The 21,998-nt window shown below is 37.6% G+C and overlaps 2 protein-coding genes across 2 annotated transcripts; both read right to left on the bottom strand.

Moving 5' to 3' along the window:
• Positions 1-8,015, bottom strand: LOC107750345 (probable ATP-dependent RNA helicase DDX41). The gene is made up of 17 exons (XM_016565690.1): positions 7,824-8,015; positions 7,414-7,503; positions 7,177-7,330; positions 5,899-5,973; positions 5,745-5,805; positions 5,519-5,655; positions 5,357-5,429; positions 5,084-5,237; positions 4,766-4,902; positions 4,454-4,616; positions 4,102-4,233; positions 2,618-2,689; positions 2,434-2,530; positions 1,915-2,064; positions 1,090-1,161; positions 797-907; positions 1-680 (listed from the first exon to the last, which is right to left on the bottom strand). The coding sequence occupies exons 1-17, from the start codon at positions 7,848-7,850 to the stop codon at positions 544-546; spliced, it is 1,842 nt and encodes a 613-aa protein (XP_016421176.1). The 5' UTR covers positions 7,851-8,015; the 3' UTR covers positions 1-543.
• Positions 8,016-9,909: 1,894 nt separating this feature from the next.
• Positions 9,910-21,513, bottom strand: LOC107750343 (protein FAM193B-like). Its single transcript, XM_016565687.1, has 11 exons — positions 21,173-21,513; positions 19,316-19,591; positions 17,956-18,139; positions 17,218-17,433; positions 14,766-15,174; positions 14,491-14,677; positions 13,403-13,636; positions 11,796-12,834; positions 11,615-11,690; positions 10,695-10,772; positions 9,910-10,274 (listed from the first exon to the last, which is right to left on the bottom strand). The coding sequence occupies exons 1-11, from the start codon at positions 21,323-21,325 to the stop codon at positions 10,256-10,258; spliced, it is 2,871 nt and encodes a 956-aa protein (XP_016421173.1). The 5' UTR covers positions 21,326-21,513; the 3' UTR covers positions 9,910-10,255.
• Between the last annotated feature and the right edge of the window lie 485 nt (positions 21,514-21,998).

The following is a 21,998-nucleotide window of genomic DNA, read 5'->3' as shown; positions in this document are numbered from 1 at the left end:
ATTCACCAGCAAGCGGCTAAAAATGGTCCCCCCTCATTTCCTCCAACGTTGAAAACTTTACCTTGACGTGTTCCTTTATTAACAATCACCCAAGCTTGGTTGTAAACAGGAAATAGCAGAGATGTAACAAGAGATACAATGTCAGAGAAGAATTTTATTGCAGTTTGCATCATAAAATAAAGAGGGCGCATAAGCGGACCATTTATTTACACTGGATGTGTAGCAAAAAAAAAAACAATTAACTGGCAAAAACATGCCTGAGTGGGTTTCAGACAAATACTGTAACAATTCAGCTGTTACATTAATACATGACAATGTCATTATGAAGCAAAACCTACTGAAAATTCTAGGAAATCCTAACTTTAACATTTTTTCTTACACAAAGCTTTTTGACTGCATTTTGCAACAAACAAGAAATAGTTTCACTGAAATTAATAAACAAATGTACAGTTCCAAGAATAATACATTTTGTACAAAATGACGCAAGACACGACACAGGAGCCTCTCTCAAGGAAAGATCTGATGGCAAAGTAGCAAACAGCATTAAAAATCCATGGAGCTGTTGGCCAGATAGTCCTTGCGGCCAATGTTGGTGACCTGTTTTGTCTGCATGGCCTCCAGTTTGGGACAGTCTGTGATCCTGTGGCCCAAACCACCACAAAACGTACAGCCTCTCTCTCCTAGGATGGAAAAATAAAAAGGTAAATATCTTATACTATACTATGTTGCAATAATTTTGGGCATGTGCTCAACTGGCTACTTAAGCTTGTTTCAACAATAAGTACATAATTTGTACCTCCAATATCCAGCATCGTCTCGTCTCCCGTTTGGAGAACCTGCAGCACAGGAGGAACCTTCTGCTTGGCTTCAACCAACAAAGCTTTCAGATCCATTAGTACAGACTCATCTATAAAAAAAGGATTTTGATGCTCAATTCTCAAATCTATACAGTATATTCTCTGAAAAAATAAACCATTGTGTGTGGTAATTTAATCTCGGAAGAAAGTACAATAAGATGACAAGAAATGAAAATGGAAAGACAAACACCAAAGATAAATCTATACATAAAAAAAAAAAAAAAAAACTTACCACATCCTTTGTTGATAAATGTTGTGGCAACTCCAGTCTTTCCAGATCGACCTGTTCTGCCTATTCTGTGGACTGTGAAATAAACATTACATACATTTCAAACATCTGGCATCTGCAGTTATATATATGCAGGAGTTTTTCTTAGAACTAACTTCACTTTTCGGAACCATTTTTGCAATGACACTTAACAAGTTGGTTTAGTGGTTGTATAAACTTCTGTCAAATGTTTTCCCTAAAAGAAGTGCTTGTACGATCATTGCTCAAAATAAACGCCAATTTCTTTTTAAAAGTTCGATACTTTTTGAACTGTCCAGCAGTTATTTCTATCTAATTAATTACATGATGTGCCAATTACTTCATCTAATTTAATTAATAATTAATCATAAATCACATCAATTTGATTTGAGAAATTAGTGTTAAATCCACAGCCCTAACTGTGAATTCTATTGTAATATAATTTAAAATGTAATTTATTCCTGTGATGGCAAATCTGAATTTTCAGCATCATTACTCCAGTCTTCAGTGTCTCATGATCCTTCAGAAATCATTGTAATTTGCTGCTCAAGTAACATTTCCTCCCATAAATGCTGAAAACAGTTGTGTTCCTTAATATTTTTGATGAATAGAAGGCTCAGAACAACAGCATTTATTTGAAACAGAACTCTTTTGTAGCATTATAAAGGCACTTTTTTGTGTCCTGCTGAATGAAAGTAAATAAATACATAAATCTTACTGACCTCAAACATTTGAACGGTAGTGTATACAAACCAATAAGCTTTAACAATAAACCAATAATGCCAAAAAACAATCATCTGAAAACTTTACCATAGTTCTCAATCTCCTCTGGCATGTCATAATTCACAACATGCTGGATGGCAGGAAAATCCAAACCCTTCGAAGCAACATCAGTAGCCACTAAAACATCTTTCTTTTCCTCTTTGAACGCCTCAATGGCTTTCGTTCTCTCCTCCTGGTCTGAAAAGCACATATACAGTTTATTAAGGAGCGTGTCGTTGAACTGTATGTCCTGTTTACCTTTGTGCTAAACAATCACATTCATAACTATTATATATTTAAGGTAACACAAACAGCAGTTGTTAGTGCATGATCACGGTCAAGTGAAGCCATATACACTTTTGCTGCTTTGAGATTAAGCAAGATCGAATCTTCTGACATAGTTTGAACACTTGTTTAACACCCTCATCACACAGTGCTATAATAGGAGCCAGACCACAGCAGAAGCTGACACCCGGTGGAGAGCACATGAAGCTGCGGGAAACGGCACGCATAAAGCTGATTGATGGTGTCTGTGCTACAAGCAGATTGAGATGGATGATGTCATACCTTTTCCTCCGTGAATAGCCACCGCCTCAACACCTTTCAGCAGAAGATACTCGTGTATGGCATCTACATCTGCTTTCTTCTCAGCAAATATTAATACCTAAAAAACAATATAGGAAGTATGATTGTTAGAAGAGATTATGTAGGGATCTCAGATGTGGTTTAAGAAGAGCAAGAAGCTACGTACTGGCGGCGGGGTCTTCTGGAGACACTCCAGGAGATAAACCATTTTGGCCTCCTCTTTGACATATTCCACTTCCTAAAAGTGACAGGATGTGTGTGTGTATATATATATATATATATAAAGTAAAACGTTCTGTTCTGAATTACTAATATACACTAGAACTGCTCGATTCTGGATAAATTGAGAATCGCGATTTTTTTTGTTTTTGTTTCAAACAGAGACCGCAATTCTCCCATGATTTTGAACTAAGCAAAATAACATGCAATTTACTAGAGGCTGTGACAAAATATTAATTGCCTCATTCTATTCAAAAATGTTTCATTAATTTGAATGAATTATTTTTGGTTCGAATTAACGATTTAATGACAAACTCATAAATACTTCATTTGTTCCATTACTGAATGAATCGGCGTTTTTGAACGAATCTCTTGAATGAATGATTCAATGACAAATAATTTTTTAACAGTCACTTGTCGTCACCTAGTGGCGAAACATTGTAATCAACAAACGTTATTTGAAGTGAAAATTCGTATCAAAAGATGATTTGCTCCATTTTTATCTGAATTATAAAATGTTATCCCAGTACTTCTGTGATAATATGAATGATTGTAAGACACAAATTATACTGTGTGGCTGAAACGACTGTTTGTGAAGCTGTTTCATACCTAAACATGATAACTGGTCTCTATGTGTCAGCGGCAGCACGAAAACACATATTTGAATGTTCCAATATGACTTTGTCAAAGGTTTAATAGACACAGACAAATCATTGTCATATAAAAATAAGATTGCGTGGGTGTTTGAATCGAGATCGCGATCTTTTTAATCGATTAATCGTGCAGCTCTAGTATATACACTTGTTCAAAAGTTTGGGGTTGGTTAAGATTATTTGTGTTTTTGAAAGAGTCTCTCATGCTCAACAAGGCTGCATTTATTTGATCACAAACACAGTCAAAACTGTAATACTGTGAAATATTATTACTATTTAAAATAAACGTTTTCTATTTTGTTATATTTTAAAATGTAATTGATTTTACTCCAGTCATCAGTGTCACATGATCCAGAAACATTCTAATATGCTGGTTTGGTGCTCAAAAACATTTCTTATTATTATCAATGTTGAAAACAGTTGTGCTGCTTAATATTTTTGTGGAAAAACCGGGATGAATTTTTTCAGGATTTTTATTTAATAGAAAGTTGAAAAGAACAGCACGTGTTTGAAATATAAATCTTTTGTAACATAATAAATGTCTTTACCACGGCATTTGATTTGAATTCGAATTAATGCATCTTTGCTGAATAAAATGTATTTCCTCAAAAAAAAAATCTTACTGACCCCAAACTTTTAAAACAGTAGTGTGTTTCACAACACTCAAAAAAAAAAAAAAAAAAATCGACCTTGGCAAAGCTCACAAACCAACTAAAAGGATCGAAAGGAACATGAGGAAAGAATAAAGCTGGGCCTCGCATGAATCTTAATGTCTTACCTGGATGACGTCCAAACTTGCAGCTCCAGCTCTGCCCACATTAATGGTGATGGGTTTTACTAAAGCACTTTTGGCAAAGTTCTGGATCTTCTTGGGCATAGTGGCACTGAAAAGCAACGTTTGTCTCTGACCCTAAAGCAAATCATAATAATGAGCAAAAAAAGCACTCTGGTTATTAAAAAAAACAAACATTCATTACCTCTAAAACAGTATTATTCTAGTTCTAAAACCACTACATATTCAAGAAAACACTGAAAAAGGGAGGGGAACATTTTACTATATTTACTGACTAACTGCTATATTATTGGATAACCTAAACAGTACCAGGAGAATGAGATTTGCACAAAAGTACCTTAAAGTAAGAGAAGATGGTCCTGATGTCCTCCTCAAAACCCATGTCAATCATCCTATCAGCCTCGTCCAGAGCCAGATAGCGGCAGATATCCAGACTCACCATCTTCTTGTTCAGCAGGTCCATCAGTCTGCCTGGAGTGGCCACCATCATGTGCACCCCGCTACAATCACACAATCATTCGCAAGTTTATAAGGGATTTCTAAAGCAACCAGCATCCAAATAGCCAGTATGATGTCCCAATCTTTTTGACCATTTCCTTTTTAAACGTCATGAGGTGTACATTTAAACTCTTTAAACAATGTGACTCACTTTTTTACCACCTCCATCTGTTCTTTGACAGACATGCCCCCAATACACAGAGCACAGCGCAACTGCGGAGCCCCTTCATCCTCTAGGAGTTTACAGTAGTGTTCAATGATACTATGTGTCTGTCTCGCCAGCTCCCTCTACAGATGGAGAGAAAGACACGCAATAAATAAATGACAATACTGTTGCTGTCTGGTGCCTGTACTGTCTGCCTCTTAACTTATGATTTGTATGATGAAATATTTTTGTTACATATAGGTAATCGGCTTCTCATTTTTCAGGCAGATGACACAGGATGTGCCAGAGACAGAGTGGGCTTACAGAAGGACAGATGATGAGGCCGTAGGGTCCCTCTCTCTTACAGAAGGGTAGCCGTTTCTCCTGCTCCAGACAAAACATAATGATGGGCAGCGTGAAAACCAGGGTTTTCCCTGAGCCGGTAAAGGCAATGCCAATCATGTCCCTGCCAGAGAGACTAAAACAAACAAACTAATTTTAATAACTACAAATTTTATATATATATATATATACGTATGACCTCCTGATAGTGCATGATAATGGCTAAATATTGCCTCAAGCCCACATGCAACTCACACGGTTGGTATTCCCTGAATCTGAATGGGTGTCGGGCGAACGATTCCTTTTTTCTTCAGTCCTTTCAGGATGGCTGCAAAGACCATTAAAGTTGAGAGCGGGCCATTAGCGTGAAGCTGCGAGTGAGGTGCTGCATGTAAAAATAGGTAAGATGAATCTTACCCTGAGGAAACTTCATCTCTCTGAAGCTCTTAATGGGTGGTGGAATGCCTTCACCTTCAACAAGAATATGGTACTTCTTCCGTACACGTTCGTGCCGCGCTGCCGGCATGCCAAGAATGTAACGAGGCACATTCCAGCTGAAGAGAAAATCGGAAGTTAATTGCTGTTGTCATTATTTGCAAAAAAAAAGATCTGACAAATGAATGGAGAGTTAAAGGCAGCTCACCTTGTTTTTATTGGGTCTTCATAAGTGATACCTTTGGCCATTTCCTTCACAGACATTAGAGCTGATAAAGATATTAAAAGATGCATTTTTATGATGATAAATACTTCTAACCAATAAATGAATTAATCTGGTAAATCATTCTGTTTTCGCTTACCTCTGCCTTCAGCCACACTCTCCAGAATCTTTTCTTCCTCTTTCAACTGTTTCTCCTTGGCAGACTCCTTTCGAGCTGCAATTATTAATATAAGATTTGAGAATAAATAACAAATGAACAAAAAAACCCATATTGAAACTACTTAAGAATTATCTTTGTATTTACAAAACAAAACAACAAAAAACTATTAGTAGAATTTTTCTTATTTGATTAGTAGCTTAGAATCTTTAATACTTTAATCACGTACATCAAAAAATACTTTGTTGTTGATTTCTAAAAAATACTAGATCTTTATGTACTTCTATGTTTGAATTTCATTTTGACTCCTTGATTTTCACACAAAGGTTGGACAAACTAAAACATTTTAATAATGTGATAAACATTTCTAAAGAGAACTCACTAAAAATACTAAATTTACAAATATTAAAAACTGAATATCCCAACAGAAAGATTGAAATGACTCCGAGACAATCATTACTGTCCAAATTCTATTTGTCGAGTGGTTCTCAATCAAGTGGACTTAAAGGCAGGGTATGTGATTTTTCAAAAACACTTTAGAAAACTGATTCGGGCCGAATAGCAAAACAAACTTGTAGCCAATCAGCAATAAGGGGCGTGTCTTTTTGGTGATTTCAAATATCAACATTGGCTACCAGAAATCGCTTACTCTGCCTTTAACAAACGTACAAGGTGGCTGCAACATGACTTAATTACTTATTAAATTATTAATTAAATGCTAAAAAAAATCAATCAAGATGTGAATTGAAATCATATGTCTTTCTCCCCGCAAAAACGATTTTTTGTTGTTGTTTAAGTTTATTGAAACTTCTAGAATCATAAAATGAATTGTGGTTGCTTAATTTTCCTATATTGACACTCTGATTGAGACCCACTGCATTAGACCGTAAATAAGAAATGAAGCACAGGGGAGGGTGTAAAGACCTTCAGCTTTCTCTTGTTTTGGTGATTTCAAATATCAACATTGGCTACCAGAAATCGCTTACTCTGCCTTTAACAAACGTACAAGGTGGCTGCAACATGACTTAATTACTTATTAAAATTATTAATTAAATGCTAAAAAAAATCAATCAAGATGTGAATTGAAATCATATCTTTCTCCCCGCAAAAACGATTTTTTGTTGTTGTTTAAGTTTATTGAAACTTCTAGAATCATAAAATGAATTGTGGTTGCTTAATTTTCCTATATTGACACTCTGATTGAGACCCACTGCATTAGACCGTAAATAAGAAATGAAGCACAGGGGAGGGTGTAAAGACCTTCAGCTTTCTCCTTGAGGTGTTGGTGCTGGTCCAGCAGACTGACATTGGATCGGGGACCCAGACCCTCATCCTCATCTTTTTGCTCTCCACCACTATCTTTCTGTTCCTCCACTGCGAGCCCTTTCCCACGAAAACGCTTCACCTTCTGGAGCTTAGAGTCACATCAAATAAACACAGGCAATTAGGATGCTGGGACATATAACAGCAAAAGCATGAAATATCGCTGTTGCTTACCATCTGCTGTTTTCTGATCTTAACAGGAACATACGGCACATAGTCATCATCTTCTGAGCCTTCTGATCCAGACTTCTCTGAATAGTTTCTCTAACAATTACATAAAAGCCACAAAGTGTTACATATAATACAAACTGCAAACATGTCATACAGCATCACATGAAGTTATACAGCAGTTCAGAACCACATATTCTCTTCTTACAGTTTTATATTAATTACACTAAGTCAATTTATTTTCGCCACATTTTAATTCGCTATATAAAACGCTAAAACGTCATTATACATCAGATAACCTGTCGAGATATAATTAATCGCACGTTTTATACAGTGAATGGGGTTAAATCTGTTGCTCGAATCTATTTAACGTTACTTATCAAGGTGCGTTTATTATACATATTAGTAAAACTCACCTTTTTGGATCGGTTTTCCGTTTCCATGATGCTCGATGTTACAAGCTTTAAAGTCCGCGTGAACCGGAAGTTGCGATATTTAGTACAATAATATCAGATAAATGTTACATTACACCCAAACAAGCATTGTTTATACACTAGCTACCATGTTACGGTGCTAATGATCAACGGAAGCGTGACGTACAGCTTACGTACACTACGGTGGCCCAAAAGGGACTAACCAATGTATTTCGGAAAAAAACCCGTTCACCTAAAAATGGACATTTTTCACCATAATGTTGTTGCAAACCTGTATGACTTTCTGTGAGATAAACTAGGAGATGCAAGAAAGAATGTGCTCAATAGTATCAATGTGCCTCAGTCACTATTCATTTGCATTGAGAGAAAAAAAAGAAATGAAAGTGAATAGTGAATCATTCTCAAAGAAATTGTAACATCTCAAGTCACACGGTTTTACGAGGGTAAGTATTCACTCACGAAGGTAAGTAAATAATGACAGGTTAAAAAAATAATAATTATTTAACCGCAAAAACGAAATCTTGTTCTAATTTCTCATTCCCATTTATGTGGTTTCTTATATTACCACATTTGCATGGTACCAAAATATAAATTTAGAAAGCAAACACAACACGTTTCTTTTCTCAAAACTGTCACGTTTTAATCTTTCTGCATGAAAGATTTTCACAGTATCAAAAGTGAATAATAATAATAAAAAACAACAAAATAAAACAGAAAGCCAACATACACTTGGCCATTAATGGTATAGTATAAATCTACATTCCAAATGTTTAAGATAATGTCTTCTAGTTTAATATCACCTGGATAGAGTCAAAGATGTCGGAAAAATATGAAAACAAAAACTCAAAACAGATTTCTCAAAGAGATCTCAATCCTTCAAAGGAGATTTAGTTTATCATAAACCCAGAGACCCTAATTAATAATAATAAAAAAAAAGAAGTCATATCTGTATTTGGGATTTTTACCAGAAGGGGCTCAGCTTCAGGGATAAATGAGTAAAAAACAGTATGACGCAGACATACAAAGCTATGGAAAGGGCCACCAGATGTTACAAGCGCCGTACCACTGAAGGGAATCTTAAAGCCCCTTTAAATCATAAAATGCCATTGCAAATGTAACAAATTAAAACAGGTCTGAACTTGTTACGCACCAGTGGACTGAAACTATACCAGCAGAACTGCTGCAAGTGTCTGGGATGTATAAATTCAGGTCTGATATCATCATGCAGCCAAAACAAGGGTGCACTGCTGCAGAACCAACTACAAACTGAAACTCACAACAGCATTGAGACCGTGGTCACAGCACAGAACTATATCCAAACCACCACATGGGAGGATCAGCAGGGACACTACCATAAGATTTCGGTCAGGAAATTTTGCCAACAGTCAGTTTGGAACAGCATTCCATACAGAGTTGAAGGACAAGGGAGAGATCTGTAGTTGCCTATACTTGTCAGTTTTTACGCATCATGCAAAGGAAACAGCTCATTTGCTCAACCTTAGATTTCATGTATAAAAGTGACACAGTCGACAGATACAGGTCTTTAAAATCAGTTTCTTTTTAGTGTTGATTCCTTTTTTCTTTTCTCGAAAATGTCCGAAGTAATAAGACAAAACAGTTTCACACATCATACATTGTAAGCATAGGTACGGATGTTCTCATTGTTCTAAAAGACAACAAAGTCCATGTGCACGGTTCATTTTTGTGCATATAAACTGTCACAGCTGCACTTGGCCTCACAAATTCGACTGTGAAATGACACGGGTGTAGTATAATCTATCCAGATCTTTGTATCTCACATGGACAGTTCTACAAACTAAAACACATCAGTGAACACAACCGTCTTTGCTGCCTTTTTACCTCCATTATGACAGTCAGACATGATACAGCAATTCGAATTTTGTATTATCAAAAAAAAAACACATTTTTCGTATCTATTCTAAGACTACAGTATATTTGCAGGGTGAGTGGCGTCTGCAAAAATGCATGATGGTGCAACCGTAGAAGTACCTTTTAAAACACACGAACAGCTGAAAAAAGCGTGACGGGCCAAACCGCACCATTGTTGTGAATTTAAAACATTTTTATTGTAAAACAACTGTGTACATACGACATATAAAGCATGTAGATGCACTGGATCAGTACCCGAATGTGTTTTAGCGATAACAGGATGCAAGTTCTCGGACTGAGTTCAGGATGCATTGTGATCCCCCGTGAACAATAGGTCAAATGAAAACGTGTTTGATGACTGGTGGTCAAATCAAGGTCCCGTGGCATAGAGGCAGAAAGGGCTGTGAGAGGGAGAAACCTTAGGCCCATCAGGTGTTAAGTACAGTAACCAAAGGCCAAACTGGTTTTTAGTACAGTCTTGCTGGGAGGGGAGGGGAGGGGGTCTGTTTACCATCACCCATCTGTTACTGAGCTGCATTTGAGGGCATCTTTTTGAGGCTGAAGTTGGACCAGTTCACAGCCACCTTCTGTCGGGTTTGTTTAGCAGAGTCAAGGCAAAACCTAAAAAAATTGAGAGATTAAAAAAAAAAAAGGTTAAGCAACGAATTAGATTTTTTACATTTCTACGACATTCTTGTTCCAAGAATGACCTGTAATGTGATAAAAGGACAATTAATATCTCTTCCATGTAAATCTAAGATATTCTTCTAGCGATGAGCGCCAGGAGGTTGTATCTTCTGTATCTTCATCACTTGGTTTCTATATCTGCACTTGGTAAGCCCCACTGACAGTAGCTGCGCTTCCATTACCCTTCAAATTGCGCAAATCGAAATTGCGAATTGAAAATACACCCAATGGAAACAAATCAAATTCGCAAGCATCTGTTACTGAGCTGCATTTGAGGGCATCTTTTTGAGGCTGAAGTTGGACCAGTTCACAGCCACCTTCTGTCGGGTTTGTTTAGCAGAGTCAAGGCAAAACCTAAAAAAATTGAGAGATTAAAAAAAAAAAGGTTAAGCAACGAATTAGATTTTTTACATTTCTACGACATTCTTGTTCCAAGAATGACCTGTAATGTGACAAAAGGACAATTAATATCTCTTCCATGTAAATCTAAGATATTCTTCTAGCGATGAGCGCCAGGAGGTTGTATCTTCTGTATCTTCATCACTTGGTTTCTATATCTGCACTTGGTAAGCCCCACTGACAGTAGCTGCGCTTCCATTACCCTTCAAATTGCGCAAATCGAAATTGCGAATTGAAAATACACCCAATGGAAACAAATCAAATTCGCAAGAAGTCCCATATATTGCAAAAAAGTTTTTACACTCTCATGAGGTGGTTTTTCAGGCAATTCGAAAAAGGAATATTTAGCCTAACTGCAATAGAAACCGTTTTTTCGCATTTACAGGTCTCCTGGTGTACGTAAAAGTCACATGATCATTCTTTAATGTACTATAACCTCCAAGAAACACCTCATACATGGCCTCTCTCAAGTATAAGGGGCCTACCAACATCCGTCGCCGTGTCTTATCAGGAGAAGAAAAAAAGTTACATTTTAGTCACATAACACTGATTAATGGAAATGCCGTCATTTTGCAATAGTTTTTTTTAATCGACATTTATAAAATATTGCAAAAGTTTTGCGCAAATCTGTAATGGTATCGCAGCTAGTGAAATCTCACTAGAACAAAATCGTATACTTATTAAAATAATACTGATATTTATTAAAAAAGTAACTCTATTGTAACAATAATAATAATTATGATAGTAATGTTTGTCAAATGCCACTAATTAACAGAGCGGTTTGTTTTGGACTTTACCTCTTGAAATATTCAACCTCACGATCAATCTCGTCCATTTTCGTAGGGTCGACGTCTTTGGGAAGGAACACATCATCTATCAGGGAGAAAGGGGGAAAAAAGGGATGAAGAGCTGTAAATTGGTCTGATGCAACAGACCTACAAGATCAGACCAACTTGATATTGCCCAAAGTTCACTTACCGATTGCGTTATTCGATTTTTCCGTCTTGTTTTTGTTCTTATTTTTAGTCTTTCCCTTCGGTTGCTGTGCTTGCTGCTGTGAACTGGAAGTGTTGGAGTTGGTTTTAGTGTCTACGTCATGCTCCGACCTGTTTCCCCGTGCCTCCAAGAGGTCGTTCTTCCCCCTCTGCGTGTTAGACCCTGTATTATGGTGACCGTTTGAGGCTCCATTGGATGACTGCTTGCAAGCTTTGACCTCTTCTGCTCTCTTATTTCCTGTTTTCTGTGAGTCTGCCTGCTGCTGAGTCTGGTGGTTCTGTTTGGATCCACCTTTGGTGCTTTTATCTGAATCAGCTGCCCTGGTTTCCTGCGCTTTGTGCGTCTCAGTTTTTGCCGTTTTTATACTGGTCACCTGCTCCTGAGTCGCCTGCTCCTGGTGCCTCTGATTCTGCTGTTTCTTACCCTTTTTTGTCTTGGATCCGGCTCCAGTTGTGGGCTTGGTTTCAAGGGCCGCATCGTTGGGCTTGGCCGCAGATGCGGTGCCAGGCTGGATGGACTCTGAACCCGTGGCTGGGCTTCGTTCTTGTGACTGCACACGGATGAGCTTGGAAAGACTTGGCGTGGAGTGGAGCCTCTGGATGTCTTTGGCTGCAGTGGTGGTGTCCTCCCAACCGTTTACTATATCCAGGTCTCTCTTGAAGTTCCTCAGTGAGAGAGGCGCCAGATCCAAGTCTATCTGCTGCAAATCAGAAGATCCATTGAGGTGAGACAGCAGATGGTTTCCTTCCAGTGTCGCTGCCTTTTTCGGGAAGTCGTTGACGTCCAGGTTGAGGTCGTACATGCTGAAGGAGGCACGGATGGAGTCTTTTATGGTGTTTTTGATCTCCTCCAGACGGCTGGTCAGGAAACTGTTAACTCGCTCCAGCTCCAGCTGAGGCCATTCCAACAGTCTGTTCGCTTCCCCGTCCGGAGTTGAATCTTCTACGGGGTCGGGGGGAGATGCCGAGCGGGGTTCGCTGCTGGCTGCCTCAACACTGCCCTGAAGAGCCCTCTCCTTCTCCTGATCAAGATTGTTGAGAAATCAGTCACAATCATATTTTTTTTGAAAGTTGGAAGAGTAAATGCAGCATTTGCATAAAGAACGCAAAAGGCAAGTTGGCTTCAAAATAAACTATTTCTGGAAATCAAAGGCAGCAGAGGTTCAAAAAGCTAAAATATCGAAACAGAAGCCTGGTAGAAATACTTACAACAGTAAAAGAAATTCAAAATAATATTTTAAGCACACTATTCTTTTTTTTTTTTAGTCTCTTACGCTAACCCAGGCTATAAATATTACTACAATATTACAAAAAAACATTTTAATATATTTTAATATATTTCTGTAATTAATGATGATAAAGCTGAACTTTCAGCTGCCATTACTCTAGTCTCCATTGTCACCTGATCCTTTAGAAATCATTCCAATATGCTGATTTGGTGCTTATTTTATTTTTTCAGTTTTCTTATTTTTCCAGAATTCAGGATCTTTCACTTCCAATGTACCAACTGAACCAGAAATAATGGCAGTTGTAATTATCTCTTTTCCGGATATTTATACACGAAACTGAATTGGAAAACAAACACTGTGCCTTTTTCTTCTGTTTGTGCCGTGCCCGTTTTGCAGCCTTGGCGCTGTTGACAGGCTTGGGCTCTGTGCTGTTGATGAAGTCTAATAGTTCATCCACGTCTCGATGGTCTATGGCACTCGGTGCTGCCGGGTCTAGATCCTGCCTCTGAGGAAGTTCCTCTTTACGGCGGGTCAGCCTGGACCGAAGCTTCTCCCTGATCTCAGCATAGTTCCGACTGGTGGGGGCGGCCGGAGGCTGTACAGAGGAAAACAAATCATTTTAGTTATGGTAGACAGAGAACAAACATAATGTGTTAGTACAATGATTAAACATTAAAGATGGAGCATTAGGACAGGGTTTCTGCAGATTTAAATAGAAAGAATAGTAAGAATTTAAGGTATTTTTAAGACCAAGTAAAGCAAATTTAAGAAATAAATAGCAGGGAACACAATACACCAATATGTTTTCACAATGTAAATGTCTAGGGAGCACAACATTAGTTGTATTAGCAACATTTCAAAGTTTTAAAATACAATCTCCATTACTTTTTCATTCATTTCACAAAAATAGCTTAAGGTTTGAATACCTCTGCTTCCAACCAATAATGATTTATTTATTTTTACACTGCAAATTTTATTCAGCATGTATATTGTTTTCTAATACAAATGTATAAAGAATCTAAAAATCAAGATACATCAGAAACAAAATTACATAAGATTAGAAGTCTGGTTTGCTGGGAAATTCATTAAAAAGAAGTGAGTTTTTTTAAAAACGAACAAATCTTATTGACAGATATTTATTGTTGTTTTCAGCATAAACTCACCTAATTTTGTTCCATTTTTCAAAAAACAAGACTACACATCTTCATTTAGTATCTCAAGTAAATATCTTGATTTGAGGATGCTGAGATATTTGTATTGGTGGAAAACAAGACAAAAACACTGACGAAGATATTCATGTTTAGCAGAGCATGCAACATTTAATGCCATGACTTTGCAAGACTTTCTGCTCAGATTTAAGACCTTTTAAGTCTTTCATTTGTGGAATGGCGAACTGAGACCTTTTTAAGACCCACAAAAACCCTTTAAAAAACAAAACAAAAAAAGTACCGCATTGTGGCCAAAGAACTCGCAGTAACAACAGTCACAGTATTTCCCGTCCTTCTGATTGGTGGAGGAGGAAGCACAAGAGCTGCGCTCCGAGCTGCTGTCTTCATCATCTCCTTCATCAAGCTCACAGGGTGGAGCGTGACACAATGACCCGTTGGGCAACTTGTGCCCTTTACACGCCTGGTCCCTGCTCATACGAAACATCACAACTTACCACACAGAAATATTAAGCAATAAAAACAACCGATGCTCAGTGTACATCCACCGATGCTCACCTGCACGCCCCAGACGTTAGATGGCCAGCATTAGAGGAGGCTACAGAGCTGCCGTTACTGTGTCCGTTGCACGGGTGACTGCATCCTATGAGCGAGTTGCTGAGTTTGCCGTGTTGTGTGTTAACAGCGGGAATGTGGGAGTTCTTGCAGGCGCTGGGCTTGTGTAGGGCTACCGGACTGTCCGCCCCACTCGAGTGCTTGGTTGCGGGAGCGTGAATGTTTGGTACCAGTGGGGAGAAGGGAGCGTGCGAAGGCAGTCCCGAACTAGCGGAGTTGACGTGAACATGCTGACTGGAGTTTTGCTTGGGAGGCAGCAGCGAGGAATGCTGGGATGAGAGACCTGTTGGACTGTTGGGCGGCACTGACAGGTCTGCAGCTTGGTGGTGGTCATTTGGGTGGAACGCCTCACCTGTAAAAAAATTGCATGTTTTAATTCTTAGTTATTTAGTAGTTAAGCGATGTCTATTTAGTTTAAAGTTTGCACATACTGTATCCTGGCCAGACACAAGTGATAAATCATATCTCTTTCATGTTAATTTGAGTGACAGCAACAAGCAACGGGACATTTTATCGGTCGCTTGGTTTCTATATTTGCTGCGACCGGTGGTACTGCCCACTGAAACTTCATTGGTTCATAATCTCACTTTACATGACAGTTTATTATACATAAAAATTGTATGTGTTACAGCAAAATTTCCTTTTTAATGTAGTCTGACACTTACTTGTCACATTGTGTATGGTTAGGGCATTTTTTCTTATCTCTTTTAATTGGCTACAAAATTAAATGCACTGATGAAAACTATTTGTATTCTGTAATATTTTTTCCTATATTTTCCTAATGGTTAATTTTATGATTTGTTTATATACTACACTTTAAAAAAAAAAAATTATCACAGAATAAGGCAGAAAATATATTGTTTAGTTTCTATAGGCTACTGTAATAAATGCTATATCAGTTAGCACTGCATCACTCAGATACTTTATTTATTACCTGGAAATGACTTGAAAAACACACATAAACCGAGTTTGAATGAAACATACACTGCATGAGAGTGTTTAGCGCTCCGTAATGGTCACATCTCCAAATTTCAGATACGAATAAAACACCAGGTTATGCATAGACTTTTTTTTTAGTTAAATTTACGTTTGTATATATATTTTTTATATTATAAGACACCACCCGAGTCTTCTCCTACCATTTCGCTCAATTCCCATGTCTGCTACCTGCGCAGATATCAAAAGCGCAACTGGATTTTGCAACTGGTTGCCAGGTTGAGGTCACAAATGGGTTGAAATTTGTATGATGTATGGATTGTGTGAGTAGGATGCGTTTCATACAAGATCTGGCAACTGGACAACCTTGGGGTAATATATTCATGTGATCATTCATATAACGAGGTTTGGGCCACACAAATTACGGGAGTTATGCGGGAGAAATAACAAAACGGGAGGGGTGTGGGTGTGAAATACGGGAGACTCCCAGGAAATACGGGAGTGTTGACAGGTATAGTATGCATACATATTCTCCCACACCATCTCCTTTAGTCTTTCTACTGCGACACTGCGCTAAAATTAGTGCAAGCACTTCAACCCCTTAATCGATTATCTTCTATACCTAAACACAACGTCAATAGAAGCATTGCGATTTAAAGCAGCTTCTGATATCATATGTAAATATGTCTAAACAAAGTGGTAAATTACATTAGATAATGCATAAGGTATCATGAACCAACAATGAACCTTACATTAAGTAAAATTTACAGTGTTTTTTTTTTTTAAAGAAATGAGTACTTTTACTCAGCAAGAATGCATTCAATTGATCACATGTGTTACAAAAGACTTATTTAATAATAAGAAATGTTTCTTGAGCACGAAATGAGCATATTAGAATGATTTCTGTAGGATCATGTGACACTAAAGACTGAAGTAATGTCTGTAGAAAATTCAGCTTTGCATCACAGGAATAAATTACATTACATTTGTGTGAAAATAGAAAACAGTTATATTTAATTGCAATAATATTTCACCGTATTGTTGTTTTTACTGTAATTTTGATCAAATAAATGCAGCCTTGGTGAGCATAAGATAAATTTTTAAATTTAAAAACTCATACCAACCCCAAACTTTTGAACGATAGTGCATACCAATACATTTTCACATTTGCAGATCTTTTTTATGCTCAAACAGCAACATTACAGACTAAAGTTGAAAAAAATCTAAAAGCATAATAGGACCCCTTTAAATTGTATAAATAAAAATGAGTAAATGTGATAAATGCACATGAATTAAAAATAGTATATTTATAAATGAATATTAACCTAGATTAATAAATGCTGCAAAAATGCTGTTGTTCATTATTAGTTCATAATGCATCTAATGCATTAATAAAAAATTAAAACCTAACATATAGTGTTACCCTTATTTCATATCGCGGCCTGAATTGTGTTCTTACCTGGAGGAGTTGGTCGTCGACACATTGTCTTGAAGTGCTTGGGGTTGGTCTTACATAGATCAGTGGAGGCAGACAGTGTCCCAGGAGAAGCCGCATTGGAATTCTGGGATGCGGGATGACTGTAGGGACAGACTTTAGTCCCGAATGTTTTAGCAGCCTTCCCGGGAGCGTCATGAGAGGATCTCTTCTCATGGCAAGCTGGTCCCAACGTTCCGCCTATCAGGACAAGAAATAACAGTAATTGTACTAGTATTTGTACATCTGTTAAAGAAAACCACTCGGCAGAATACAAGAAAAGTTTGATCACTTAAACTACTTCAGTCTGTGTGCATTGAATTTATTTAATACACGAGTTTCACAATTTGAGTTGAATTACTGAAATAAATGAACTTTTCCACGACATTCTAATTTATTGAGATGCACCTGTATATCAACCCTGCAGGGTTTTATTTTGCCACAATACTGTACATTATCCCACTTATTACACAGCTAAAAACCAAATAAATAAATAAATGAGCATGACATATTGATTCGAGTTCATAATCCGAGAAGAAAGAAGAAATTATGGAGTGATGTGAAAGCTGAAACTAGCACTTATGTAGGAAATCGAATGCCTGAGACGGTCAATTCAGTGGTCATCATACAAAAATATCAGGCTGCATATCATGCTGCAACTGAACAACCAGAATCAAGTGTTCCAGAGCACCGTGTAGGTCTAATGAAATAAGAGAGACGTACTCTGTGAAAGCGTAGGTGTGCTGTGGTTGCATTGAGACCCTTCGTTAGAATGAGCTGAATTCCACAGGCCAGACAGTTTGCGCGCGGAGAGGAAGGAGCTGGGGTCCCAATCCACTGAGCTATGCTCTGGATAACCGTTCCCACAGCTCTGAGACTTACACAAGGACGAGTGGGACAGTGGCACCTGGATAACAACACATTCATCTTTTAGACAAATGACAGAAAACACCTCAAAATGCATGTCTACAGAAACAGTTAGGGATCTACAGGGTGCATGGAAAATTGTGCTATCAGATTTTTTTTTTGGTCTTTTTTGTGTGTTGTGTACACAGGATTGACTTCAATCACATACTAAGCTTTCTGTTCTAAAGAAGAGGACAGTTTTGGTCACAATTGTGGCACGGTGTTCTTCATCCAATAAAAGAATGGAAGCAAACTTAACATCAGCAAACCTGAATGAACATTGTTCAGTCAGCTAGTGCAATCTTCCAATAAAAATAAGCCCCAAAAATGGATCACTTGATACAGTATCAACATACAACTTACAACTAAAAATGACTTGAACGCACTTAATATATGAACGTCATTGCATTAGATAATATTAAAATGCTTAATTAACTAAAATACATATATATTTTTTTGTATTTTCAATAATTTTTATTTTATATTTATAATTTTTTTTTACACATGTAATTTTATTAAAATCTATTTAATTTCAAGGAAGACAGCATAAGAAAATGATTTACAAAAAAGAATGCTAGGTATAAAATGATGTATTTGGAAACAATTGCATGTGCAAATTGCAAATGCAAACAATTGCATATCTTAAGATTTTTTTAACCCTTAAAAAATGGTGTAGAAACAATTTTCACAATTACAAGTAGTAAATTTAGTCAATTTCACAATAACAAAAAAATGTGAAGCAACACACTGAATTAAATGTGATATTTTTAAGAAAAACTGAAATGTATTTTCTTGTAATACGCACTCCAATATTTTTGTTTTATATACAACTTCGAAAAACATTTTTACAATGTATGGTTTTTGAACACCAGTACGAACTGCGATATTGGTTGGTTAAAAGTCACAAATGACCAAGAATGGTTTAGAAAAGCTAAGTCAGTTTTAAGAAAAGTTTTAGCATGATTCGTTTACCACTCTGTTTCATATTTTTGTATTAAATCCAAATGCTACAGCTTATAGATTAAGAAGTACAACTTATTTCTTTTCACAAAATTCAACACAACATTCACCATATTCTAAACTCTTAATTAAAGATAATGCATTTTGACTGCGTAATATAAACACTAGTCCATAAAATGTGAATTTCTATGAATTACCCAGAGCTAATCTCAATTACCTGCACAGTTTGCTCCTGAATCGTTCTCCTCTCCTCCTCTTCCACACTCTTCCTGCAGCTCTGGCAGATCCACAGCGGCACCTCACCCAACAGCGACTGGGAGAGCGAAGGCACGGCGTCTGCCAGCTTGCGGCCTGGAACCTCCCTCAGCAGGGCCTGGGAGAGAGCAGGTACAGCCTCTGCCAGTTTGGACCCTTGACTGGGGAGCCCGTTTACCTGGCCTGCCCCCCAGTCTTTAAACTCCCGATGGCACAGCAAGCAGCAGGTGTGCATGGACTGTGGGATGAGAGGAAATGAGTTAAAAAAAAAACAGACTGACTAGTTTAGCTAGCTACAGTCATGGCCAAAAGTTTTGGCAGTGACATACATTTTGTGTTTTGCAAAGTTTGCTGCTTCAGTATTTGTAGATTATTTTTCTATTGCAAAACAGAAGTAAATCACAACACAAATATAGGTTTTATACATAGAGCTGTTCCAACATTAAAATTATTATAGAAAACTGAAAAGGTTCAGCAAGACTACTGTAACCCATCAAAAAAAAAAACCTACAAGATCCAATCTGTGCACAATCATAACGTTAAATACATCAGCTCAAATATTATTTATGTTTTTGTGCATTGGAAGTATTAACAATCATATTAGCAGGTTGGTAACCATGAAAGGCTACCAGAACTGAACCGTATGGCAATAACGCAACTCTTTGGCACGTAGTAAATATGCCTCCATAGTAATTTAATGCAAAAACACATGGTAATTATGTCAGAACATAAAGTATGACCCCATGGCTGGGTTAGTAGCACCGCATTAGCCTGATCTCTACAGGAATAATTTAGTAGCCACAGCAGTAGACGACAGCAACATAACACACTGTTAGCTTTGTGCTTCACATACTTTCGTTTAGCTTTCTTTAACCAGCTATACATATACAATCAGTTTCGTATAAGACATTCAGATGAAAGGTACTGCACTGCTTGAAGCTATTAGACTGATTTGAAGGCAATATATTTATTTATTTATATCTTTGCATAGGTGGCGAGCGAGCTAGTGCTGCTCCGCCCGTGCAGCGCGAGACCAAGCGTAGTGATGGGAAATCCGACTCATTTCCGCGAAACGGTTCACTCGAACAGTTCGTTTCAAAGAACCGGTTCAAAAACCGATTCAGAGAGTCCTTTACGTCCGGACGTAAATACGACATCACGTCGTCCCTGGCATCCCAGAGCGGCGTAATCTGCACATACTGATGTCAAGCTTTTTTGTTTTTAAGTTTTTAATAAGCATGTTTAGTGTAATTTCATGTCTCATTTATGTTCGTTTTAGACGTGATTTAGCTCTCTAACGTCATTTATAATGTAAATATAATTTACATTAAGCAATACAAACTTAATTTACACATTTCAGAAGATGTTTTATTAAAACGCTGTTGTTCGAGTAAACACGTTTCATTAAAACAAACTGTTTTGTTGTCAACATATTTCCAACACGTTTTTTTTAACCATCTTTGCTCATAAAATAAAATACTTTTAACTCTATCTATCTATCTCTCAATAATGTCAATGGAAATGTTCTCAGTCAGTTGTCTTGATTCGAGAACTGTTCTGACAGATTCAGTCCGCTTCGTAAACGAATCATTTAGACCGATTTGGTGAACCGATTCACAAAATGATCCGAGTCGTTCATGAATCGGACATCGCTAATCAGGAGCTACAAAACACAAAATAAGCGCGAAAACACAAATAACTGCATGTGCAACAGAGCCCTAGATATAGCGCCCGTAAAAATAATTTACAATCAAGTCGCTAACCGCGCTAACCGGCTCAAGGAGGTGTGTTGTTGGATGTACGCGTTAGCATTAGCTACCTGATTGGTCCTGCTCGCTCCTGCATCTCCTCCGCCGCCAGCGCCGCCTCCTGCTGCCGCTGCTGCTCCCGCATCGCCGGGCTTCAACTGCTGCTGTCCCGACACTAAATCCTTGGCCCCGACGCCCTGCTGCTTGCTTTTTTTCCTCGCCATCGCTTTAGTCCGTATTATGCCCGTCGGCTGGTCTCCAGGTTCGGTGTAGAAACACAGTTTCGGTTCTTGTAGGCAGTCGCGAATGCTCCTGTTCTTTCTCAAGGCAAGATAACAGTGAATATGGCGGAGGGCTGGCACTCGCGCACACACACACACACACACACACTCACACACTCGAACAGGTTCAGGGGTCACACGTACTGATGGCAAACGGCTTCAGTAGGCTTGGGAAAAACCAAGGACTCCATGTTTAATGAGGGCAAGATTTCCAGGTGACAGAGTACAGTCGGTCAAACTACAGTAGCGCAGGATTGAAAGAGAAATATCAACATAGTAAACACATGCAGCTTTAATATATAATAAATACACGCAAATACGCTATTTGATTGGAGGCAACGCTGGTAAAATGATACATTAAAATAAAATATCCCTTTTATACGCCTATGTTGTGCGTTTTAGAATATTTTAAAAACATTTGAATGATTGTTTGTTTTTGTTAATATTTTTAAGTTGCATTTTTAAACCTATCTGTAGCTTATACAAAACGTAAGTTTATTAAAACAGTACATGTACATTTAAATCTCTCAGATAACCATATTTTTTTTACTTAATATTGGCTTCCATATCTTATATTTCTGTTTTCTTACATTATACATAATTTATTATGGGTGAT

Source organism: Sinocyclocheilus rhinocerous, unplaced genomic scaffold (genome assembly GCF_001515625.1).
Source record: "Sinocyclocheilus rhinocerous isolate Xijiao unplaced genomic scaffold, SAMN03320098_v1.1 scaffold1053, whole genome shotgun sequence".
In the NCBI taxonomy this organism is placed as follows: Eukaryota; Metazoa; Chordata; class Actinopteri; order Cypriniformes; family Cyprinidae; genus Sinocyclocheilus; species Sinocyclocheilus rhinocerous.
The sequence above is the reverse complement of the archived record's forward strand: the minus strand, read 5'-3'. Positions and strand labels throughout refer to the sequence as shown.

What these genes read in the sequence shown, in the direction of transcription:
- LOC107750345 (XM_016565690.1), bottom strand. Translation starts at nt 7,850, where the DNA reads ATGGAAACGGAAAACCGATCCAAAAAG. An exon ending in CAAGTTTGGACGTCATCCAG is followed by an intron (nt 2,690 to 4,101) that starts GTAAGACATTAA and finishes TGTCACTTTTAG; the next exon opens with GAAGTGGAATATGTCAAAGA. An exon ending in AGAGGAGATTGAGAACTATG is followed by an intron (nt 1,162 to 1,914) that starts GTAAAGTTTTCA and finishes TTTATTTCACAG; the next exon opens with TCCACAGAATAGGCAGAACA.
- LOC107750343 (XM_016565687.1), bottom strand. Translation starts at nt 21,325, where the DNA reads ATGGCGAGGAAAAAAAGCAAGCAGCAGGGCGTCGGGGCCAAGGATTTA. An exon ending in GAGCGAGCAGGACCAATCAG is followed by an intron (nt 19,592 to 21,172) that starts GTAGCTAATGCT and finishes CTCATCCCACAG; the next exon opens with TCCATGCACACCTGCTGCTT. An exon ending in AAAATCGAATAACGCAATCG is followed by an intron (nt 11,691 to 11,795) that starts GTAAGTGAACTT and finishes TCTCCCTGATAG; the next exon opens with ATGATGTGTTCCTTCCCAAA.